The sequence below is a fragment of the Montipora capricornis genome, chromosome 11 (genome assembly GCF_036669925.1).
Source record: "Montipora capricornis isolate CH-2021 chromosome 11, ASM3666992v2, whole genome shotgun sequence".
Taxonomy (NCBI): Eukaryota; Metazoa; Cnidaria; class Anthozoa; order Scleractinia; family Acroporidae; genus Montipora; species Montipora capricornis.
The window spans coordinates 17,301,184-17,311,183 of record NC_090893.1 but is presented as its reverse complement, the minus strand read 5'-3'; the positions used below and the strand labels follow the sequence as shown (position 1 = coordinate 17,311,183).

Here is a 10,000-nt window from a genome sequence, read left to right as displayed (position 1 = left end):
TCTCCATGGGCTTGGACACAGTTGATGGAAGTCTCTTGACAGACCAGCCGGACTTAACATGTGAGTAAGCTGTAAAATAATATCTGATTCATTAGAGGGCACTGGGTTGCAGACAAATGACAAACTGTTGCTTGTCCTTCATGTAAACAACCTACAGTGAATGCCCTTTCGGTTCATGCGCAGTAGAGTATTTCGCTCATTTGGTTACGTATACGGCATTCTCGTCACCAGAGCCTTGGATCCACCCAAGGCTCTGGGAAACTCAAGGTAAGAGAACATGCGCCGTAGGGTTTTTATAGCCAAGATTTGGCTATTTGAACCTCACGGCGCCTGCTCACTCCTCGTGCTAACATGAATGCACCAATTAGAGACCCTTTTGATTTTTCTTCACGAAAACCAATGAGAAGACAGTTTGTTTCAGGGTTCCCCAGAGTTCTTCTCTTCCTCAGTCAAGATAAGAACTCTGGGGTCGAGATTGCGTATACGGTAGCTGCGGCTAACGGCCAAGAAGTAACCTGACATTAAATATGGTTTCATTGAGTTTGGTCAAACAGCAAATTTCAGGCCGAAGTTCCAGTCGTTGCATGAAGAGTAAATTATATGAAAGACGTATGCTTGAACTGTTGACTCTTCACAGTCCCCAGTTTTCCCGTTTGATCGTCGGGATCGAGCACAGATTGCCGCCATCTTTGTTTTTACACAGCGAGCACGAACTGGGGAGAGTGACGTAACTACCGAGTTTTGGGGAGGGGGGGGGGGGGAGTGGATGGGTTTCGGAGGAGGGAGTGCAAAGTGGAAAATGTAAAGTTAAGGTGATTTTTCCATAATTGTTGTCTTCCCATTTCAGTGTCTCAACTATTTTTGTCGCTTATTGTAGTTTCGAACAAAAGAAAGTTATCTTTTTTTTTTTTTGCAGATGGTTCGTCAGCTAGTAGCGCTGCTATTTCTACAAGCATTCACCCATCTGGGACCGGATCTTTAGAACCTGAAGCAAAGCGACCCAGACCAAGCTGAAGGAAATATTTTATCGGATACCTGTAAAATATGAACAAAAATATTTTAACCATAATATGTTTTGATGTTATATAATGAAGCTTTAAATGTTATTATAATAGTAATAATAAGCAAATGAAACCATGTTTGGTTCTCTCAAGTTTAGCTGTTTGGAGCTCTTGTGGACCATTTTAATCCGGGAAGATTGAAACCCAATTTGTAATTTATACGGATTTCAAGTGGTTAAATATATATTAGAACCAGCTATCTTCTAGATCTTGTTAGTGTTTTGGAAAATTGTAGTGAAACATGCTGTTCCTGAAGTATATTTTTCAAAAAGCCAATTGGTTTCAAGCTGGAGTACGCACGATTGTGAGTTTGTTTACAACTCGTTTCCTTCTCTCAATCTGGCCTTTTCCTTTTACTTCAGCTGCACGAAGTTGTAAACTTAACGTAAATTGAAACGGAAGAAGATAACAATTCAGTGGCCGAGAATCGAATCTGGATCGCTGGATTTCGTCTTGTCTGTACCGATATCGATAAGAATAACCCAGTCAAGCCTGTCGAAGGCTTCTTCTTTAATTTTTTTTTTTCAAAACATTTAAATAGTTGTATTTCTTCACAATACATGTAACTGAAACCTAACCGTTTTCAAATTTGTGCTTACACCTTAATATTGTGGACTGGCGCAAGTCTTTTTCTGCTATGGCAGTTCTTGTCTGTCAATAGACCTCTTTACAGTTGTGTGCTTAGTTACCGGGCCTTTAAGTGAAAGTGAGGCTGGTGATGACCTTGTTGTTATGATACAGACCTCTCTCCTTTTCTTATGTTAATGATGTTGTTGTCATGCCAATTAGTAATAATTAACATAAAAAAGCAGTGAGGTTTCTATCAAAACAAGCTCAACTCCAGCCTCACTTTCATTCATAGACCAGGTAACTAAGCACACGACTGTAAAATGGACTATTCTCTATTTTCACATTCCTCATAATAAACTTTGTTTGCCCCCCAAATTTTGCATAAAACATTGTTTTCAAATTCTCTTGGGAATATGCAGTGTCTCAGGAGCATTTTAAAACAATGGTTTATGCAAAATTTGGGGGGTAAACAAAGTGTATTATGGGGAATGTGAAAAGAGAGAATTGTTTGTTCTTTGGAAGGGTGGCGATGAACTGTCATGTAATTTTCAGGAATTCTCAAAGGCGGTTGTGAGCGATGGAAACGAGTGGTAAACTGGGAGCTTTTTTTAAAACTCACGTGGACATTTTTCTCAGTGCGCATGCTCGGATCGAAAACGCTTTTAAGTTCAACTCTTATTATGCAATGCCCTGCAGCTCGAAAACTCGTACACGGAAGGTTGTCTTCCAGCAAGTTTGCATGTTTGATTCCTTTCTCGTTGCCGTTCACGTTGTCATTGTGTATGGTCCCTAATTTTGCCACTCACGTAGGTCACACGCTCTAGTATTAATTTCGTCAGTTACGCATTCTGTTGAGCGTGACCTGGACGCAATCCGGAAATAAACCCTCCTTCGCTGTTTAATTCAATTTTACATGTACAGGTCACGCTCGACGCATTAAACGGAAGAAGGGATGCTTTCCGTCCTCTAAAGTTGTAACCGTTTTGCGCTATTCATACGAATCGTTAAAGATTTAAAAGAGCAAGTTCACATACGTTTCATTACAACAGAGGAACATTGGGCACAATTTTTTTAGGAAGCTTAAGCTTTAAGCGTTTCATAAAGAACAGATCTTAAATTTGCTAAATTTCAAATATGTTTTGCCAAGATCCATGAAAAGAAGAAGAAACTTGACAAAAGTGAAATCACAACGATAAATTTTGAGAAGTTTTTTGCCGTTCAAGATATTTACAATCTACTATTTCTGTACAGTGAACATTCAAGATATCGATTTCGAATTCTAAGTGAAAGAAGTTTCCGGTAATACTTTTGTTGCCTGTTTGTAAAAATTCAAAAGCTACTTTTTATCGATCTAAAATACTAAGAAGCTAATTTGGCCTCATTAAATGACTCTGTTAGGCTGTCTTGATAATATGATTCTTTATTCCTTGTGTAGAATTTGGTGCAATTTTTTTAGTTGAAAGTTACGAAGTAATTTAGCCCCATTAATGTTAAGAATAAATTTGGTTCTTTTGAATCGTAAAGACAAATGTTTGCGTTGTATTGGTGGGTTAACCAGAATGTTTTCGTTATTTTGTATCTTCATTCGGAAGGACCGTCCAGTGGCTGTTAGAGGTGTGGCATTGTTTTTGCTTTCGGCCTGATTTCGTTCAGTCTCTGAGACCGCAAACAAGCCAAGGCCAATTTCAGTTTTAGTTGCTTGAAACTAAACCTCTTCGTTGGTGAAGATTTGTTTGTAACTATAAACTAGCCACTTTGTCTTGGACATGATTAAAAATTCGTCGCATGTTTTGTCTTTAGTTAATTTATATCTTTGGTTTACTGAAACCGTGCGTATCTTTCTGATCAAGGCTCTGAAATACGTCACCAATGATTTTACGTGAAGAGGACAATGGACTCGCCCAATTTCGTCAACAAAGACATTATGGTTTTTTCCTAGGGTAGGGCGTTTTCATGTCGTTTGTCATCATTTACGAAACTTGTACACTTAACACAATTTTCCATGACATTCGTCTATCGAAATGGGAACCTAACGGAGGAGAGATCTGGGTACAAAATTAGGCATTAATGCTCTCTCTGCTGACATCGGCAAGACCTCAAAAAGATATGTTTCCTGTTGACTTAAACTACTGTAGTTTCCTTTCCCGCACTCCTGATTACCTCAGAGATGTCGTAAGTAATTAGCGAATTCCATTTGGTTTTGCATTACTTCACTCAGTGATTGGTTTAAAGTTCTCGCGCCATTTTTTTAACCAATTAGAAGTGAAACCGAAAACAATCATGGCTTGCGCGTGCAGATTTTCCCACGCTTTAAAAATTTGTGTCGGCTACGTGTAATTACTTCGAGTTTTGATTGGTTTACTGGATTGTCTCCTTCGTTTTTGATTGGCCAAAGTAATTACTTTGGTTTTGGTTCTACGACACTCAATTGAAACTCGCTCTATGTTACTAACCTCGTTTTCTCGGTCCGTACTGTAAGTTACGAATCCTCGTTTTTTCCCGTTAGTCCCGCGCGCTTCGCGCTTATGCCATAAATTAACGGGAAAAATTTAAGAGGTTTGTAAGAGGTATTTGTTTTTTTTACTTTCATTAAACCCTGAACTTTGTTAACTTCACGGAACTACCGGAAATTGTTCCAGTGTTACAACACGACCAGTGGAAGCAGTTTCCATAATTATAAGGTCGTACGGTATATGTACTGACAACCGAGACTGAGTGAACCAATAAAAACGATTGAAACTCAACATGCTTTAAACTAAACAAATAGTTATACCATACACCATAAAGAATCTTGAAAGGAAAACTTTGAAATTGAATTTCAAAGCGATGAGGCTTTTTTTTGAGCAGATTCATACTAAATCATCACTCTTTTCTGTCAATTAGCCAAGAAAGTCGTTTAGCGCAATGGCTTTGGGAATGTGTGAGGTTGTTATTTTTCCCATCATGCCGTGCAAAGTCACTAAATCCTCTCTTGATCCCAAATCGCAGACAAATGGAGAGATTCTGTGTTATTCTTGTTTTGTATCAAGAAACATTATTGTCAGAGGAATCTGTTTCGAAACAGGGTAAGAATAACAAACAGGTGAGTTTCGTTTAGTTTTCTTTCGCTTCATTGGGATTTCAATGGCCTTGAAATGGGGAGGCCAAGGTTGTTTCAGACAACGGACGCAACAACTCCTAACATAGTTGGGAGTTGTTTGTTCTGCAGATGTTGGATGGTGTTGGCAGTAACGCAATAACTTCCCAACAATGTAAGGACGTGCAGTGTATTATGGGAAGGATAAGACCCGTAAGACTTTGTAAACTTACAAAACTCGGCTGCCATCTTGTTTTCAACGCATTAATTAATGCGTTGCTATCTCCTTGGAGACCATATGTAATGCGCGTGGGTGGCCAAAACAATGTCGGAATGGCTGTGCAAACGGATATCCAACATTGTTGAGCTACGCTTCCGCGATCACGGAACAAAAAATGTTGAGAATTGTTGGCTCAAACGTTTGACCAGTTTCAAACTTCGTGCAACAACTCCCAAGAACAAAACAACAACATGCAATACGGTGTGAAAACGAACGCAAAATGCAACATCCAAAATTGGGTCCGTTCGAAACGTACTTCTCTTGTCCAACAATATTTCAAGGCAATTAAAAAAAAAAACGAAACAATTCCAATTTAAGAATAAAAACTAACAACAATATCCGACGTTTCGGAGTCAGACATGAACCCATTATCAAGGTTAAACTGTAATGGACAATTCGCAATTTAAATATAACGGGCGTTAGGTCAAAACAAAGACTTTTGCATAGAAATTAAACGATAGTTGACACTAAGATATTTACAATTTTTTTGCTAGAATACAAAAAAATTGTAAATATCTTAGTGTCAACTATCGTTTAATTTCCATTTATGCAAAAGTCTTTGTTTTGACCTAACGCCCGTTATATTTAAATTGCGAATTGTCCATTACAGTTTAACCTTGACAATGGGGTCATGTCTGACTCCGAAACGTCGGATATTGTTGTTAGTTTTTATTCTTAATACGATTTCTAAATCGATCTTACTTAAAATTCCAATTTAAGGCGGTAATTGGAGGGAAATTTTTATTTAAATTTGCGTCCTGGTTGGTTTTTTAAAGATAAGCAGCGTTTTGCAAGTGCAATTTAAATTTTCTTTGATTCGCGCCACTGGACAGTTTACATGTGCAGCACGTGACCGATACAGGAGAAACATCTAGAATGAGGTTTTAGTCTACGTTACTTGCCAATTTTTCGTGAAAATTGTCTCGTAGTTTCATGCAAGAAAAATTGGCCAATTCAACATACCCTGAAATAATTTTTTTTGCAACACTGAGATGGATTTCAAACATTGCGTTTGTGGAAGCTTTACTGCATCTTTCATAGCAAAATATCTTTTCACCAGCCGCTGAAAATGATCCTTTGACCCCACGTGATCACCAAGAGCCAGACAAGTTGCATGAAACGTTTCCCAGCATGACAAAAGCGAAAAAAAATTGTCTCCGGAATGATGAAAAGCTTTGTCACAAAAACAAGATCAAGATGCATTCTATTTCATGACATCCAATGAAAGAATGGCATTGGAAATTACAGTACCATGCAGCTATAGGGAAGATATCTGTTGACAAACATTGTTTTTGTTATTCAAATGTGCCAACCACAGGAACAAAAGACCCTTTGTTTGGACGGCCAATTAGCCTCTGGCTGGCACATTAATGACAATAGGTGACATCAACAATATCTTTGCTATTTACAAACAACTTCAATAGTTTTGTTAACACCTAATAATATTGACTCATTCCTCTAAGTGTTTAGATGCACTGTTTTGAATTATTTTCTCTTAGCTGTACTCATGATATGCACTCTTATTGCACCACCAACTCCTTCACTGCATCAGCTAACTTATAATAAATATCATTAGGAAATATGAGTTTTATTCCTAGCCTGAGTAGTGGACTGTGTGACTATTAATTGTGATAATGAAAATCAATCACCACTGATCAAAATATCATTAGGTTCAGAGAAGTATGAATACTAGCTGTCTCCTTGCCCAAAGTGGTTAGAAAAGTTCATTGTGGCGAGAGACACATTGTCCCTCTTTCCTGCTAATCACTCATTTCAGCTGAAGTACCAGTGATTATATTGTCCAACATTCGTGCCACGTCCTTCTTTTATGGGTTTTGGCAAAAAGAGGGGCTAACACTTAAGAGACTTGCCAGTACTAGGACTTATCCAACAGTGTTAAATTAGACTTACTATGTGGCTGCTCTCAAGGCACAATGGCCGTGTGAGTGACACACAACAGAGGGCAGTTACATCTCTAGTACATGCTTTCTAATGCAATGTTCTAATGTTTAACGTAGAGGAGAATTAAGTACCACTCAGGCCACCGAGGTTTTAATAAGAGAACCTGAGGTAAGAAAGCAAAGCCCTATACCCCACGATAAAGAATAATTCTTTATTTAATCATTTATAATAATTATTAGTATTAAGATTGTGCTCAAGCTGCAAAGGTTATTTTTTTTACTGTTGTCCCCATGACTTCACCGTCCACTTTCACACTCACTGACCAATATCATGTTGTTCTTGTAATTAAAAAAAAATTATCACCATTTAGTATAAATACACAGGTGATTATACAAAATCACATGCTCTCATTGGCTCACTATCTCGTATTATCAGCCGATAATCACCTTGACGGACAAAATGGCTGCCAGTAGTCATTTTGCCACTGTAAGTGAAGATGATTTCTTTTTTGAAATAATAACTTGTGTATTTATACTAAAACAATGATTATTATTCGCCTCACGCTCAGTGATTATCGGTGAATATTCACCTCGCCTTCGTTTCGGTGAATATTCACCGATAATCACTTCACCTTCGGAGAATAATTGTTAAGTAGTACGACACAGAACTGATAATAAATTCCAAAGCAAATTTCATCAAAAGTAGGGCCAAATATGGGGGATTTGCTCTCGCATCATATTCTCTTGTGTCCAGAGATGCTCTTGATTAGATGTACATTCATATAATTTCTTACTTGACATCAGTGAACTCAAAGGATGTGTGAGACATGTGCTGAGAACCTCCTGCCAGTTGTCCTGTTCATTTTGAACATCAGTTTTGTTTCAACCACTCCATGGAAAGTATTCAGTTTTTTGTTTTATTTATTTTTTGGATGAAGTGATTTCTGGGGAAAATAGTTTCTAATTAAGCACATGATCCTGGAATTGCCTCTGTGCAGAACCAAGTCAAAATTTCTTAACGCATGCCAATTATGGCCACTGAATGTTGCAACAAGAAAGGCTCAGCCTAGCCTCTGATACATCTCTTTCTGAAATACTAGCACAACCAATGATGTTTAAAACTCTAAGCTTCTTACATCTCTCCGTGATTTCACTGAGGCCAACATTGGTAACTTCCTTGCAGCAAGATAGGTTCAGATATTGCAATTCCTCAAGACTGTGAACAAGGGAAAGAACACCATCATCTGTGATTCTCCAGTTGGACAACAGGTTAAGAGTTTTCAACCCTGTGAGGTGGCGACCAATATGATGTAAACCTAGATCAGTTATATTTGGACAATTTGAGACATCAAGGGCTGTCAGTTTGCTGAGATTGCAGGCAATGTGTTGAATACCTTCATCACCAACACGATAGCAATAGCTTAGATTTAAGTTCCTTAGTGTCTTCAACTTTGTTATACTCTTAAGGTCAGAATTTTCGATCCTGGTACAGTAAGTTAGATTCAATTTCTCGAGATCGGGAAAGTACATTTCGAATTGCAGCCCCTCGAACCAGCCAAGGGGAACAATGGAATGATCTAGGAGCAGGGATTTTAAATTTGGTGGTAAACATTGAACAGGAACGTTTCTCATGTCACAGTAGCACAAACCAAGAGTTTCCAAATTTGTACACTTGGTCTTGATCTCTTCCAGCAAAGAAGGCGAAATATTTTCGTTTTTTTTCGTTGTTCCGATAAAGCCTTTGACAAGAAGTTCCAAAACTGAATCTGAGAGTCGGTTCCTCACAAGTTTCTTCAAAGTCCGCAAAGAAAGCGACCATGGACGCAGGTCCACGAATTTCCATAAGAAGCGGTCACAAACAAGATGGTACCACGTACGACAAACAGTTGATAAAACACAAAGAGTCCTTACATCAAGAAACCCAAACACGTGCAGCATAATATTTGCAGGTAATTTGCAAATCGGAGCAATCTGTACGACATCACTTGCCGCTTTTTGTCGAGATGCTCGTCTTTTCGCTGCTTTGCAGGATGCCATGTTGTTCAGCTATGGGTACCGTGGGCTCTTACTACTCATACATTTCCCCCAGGCCTCATAGGTCAGCCGTATGAGTGACGTCATCAACGCTACCCGTGAAACTTTTGCTGTAATTTTCTCGAAACGTAAAGATCCCACCAATCTCACCAATTACCGCACACCGGTGGCTCAGTTAGTTGAAAAGCTAAAAAGAACTAGGCTGATATAACGGTGAAGGAATATATTGACTCGACTTCGACTTCGTCTCGGTCCATAAACACGCAAACAAAGAACTTGGCCAATATCCAGTCATCTTGACCTCACGCTTGGTCAATAACCCATACACATTGCATCTTTCTTATTAGACTCAAAGGTTCAAGAGTGCTGAGAAGAAACTGTTGCCTTCGTAATGACATTTGCAAATGGTTAGACTTTCAAGTCTTCTCGGATATTAAAGGACTATAAACCGTAGGCCCCGTCTCACAAATATCTTCCACGTTCATAAGTTCCCTGTGGGACTTTAAAGAACCCACACACTTTTCGAAAAGAGTAGGGGATGTAGTCCCCGGTGTTGTGTCTATCCTATTCTCTCCACCGGAAGTGGCCAGCTTGGCAGTGATATCTCTAAAAAGGCTTACGGTGTATGAGGTCACCTAAGCGGAAACAGCCATAAATCAAAAAGCGACTTTGCCGAGTGCTGGAATATGTAGTTGTAGATGTAGAGTTCGGTTCAGATGCTAGAGTAAGAACCACTGATGAACGAAATGATATATGAAATGAACCATATACAGAATTGTCAGAATTGCGGATATGAAATCAAGTAAAGCTATGATCCATAACTGTGAGGATCATAGTTTTACTTGATTTCATATCCGCAGTTCTGTATATGATTCATTTCACATATCATTTCGTTCATTGATTCATTCCTCACGGGAAAATTAGAACCCACAAATGACCAGCTCCGAACGTCAGTGGCTTCATAGCTCAGTTGGTTAGAGCGTCGCACCGGTACCGGTATCGCGAGATCCCGGGTTCAAACCCCGTTGAAGTCTTGAATTTTTCAGGCCTCTCTACGCATTGCTAGATTGCGTCCATA

The 10,000-nt window shown here is 38.9% G+C and overlaps 2 protein-coding genes across 5 annotated transcripts in view; one reads left to right on the top strand and one right to left on the bottom strand.

The window, feature by feature from the left end:
* LOC138023561 (DNA-binding protein RFX2-like) overlaps window positions 1-3,160 on the top strand; it is a 27,969-nt gene extending 24,809 nt beyond the window's left edge. For all 4 annotated transcript variants that reach the window (XM_068870565.1, XM_068870568.1, XM_068870567.1 and 1 more), the window contains exons 16-17: window positions 1-60; window positions 917-3,160. The exon at window positions 1-60 is cut by the window's left edge and continues 22 nt beyond it. In XM_068870565.1, coding sequence (XP_068726666.1) covers window positions 1-60; window positions 917-1,014 — 158 coding nt within the window. In that variant the 3' untranslated portion in view covers window positions 1,015-3,160. The remainder of the gene's footprint in view (window positions 61-916) is intronic.
* A 3,001-nt stretch (window positions 3,161-6,161) lies between these two features.
* LOC138023615 (F-box/LRR-repeat protein 20-like) lies at window positions 6,162-8,932 on the bottom strand. Its single transcript, XM_068870636.1, has one exon. The coding sequence runs from the start codon at window positions 8,923-8,925 to the stop codon at window positions 7,918-7,920; it is 1,008 nt and encodes a 335-aa protein (XP_068726737.1). The 5' UTR covers window positions 8,926-8,932; the 3' UTR covers window positions 6,162-7,917.
* Between the last annotated feature and the right edge of the window lie 1,068 nt (window positions 8,933-10,000).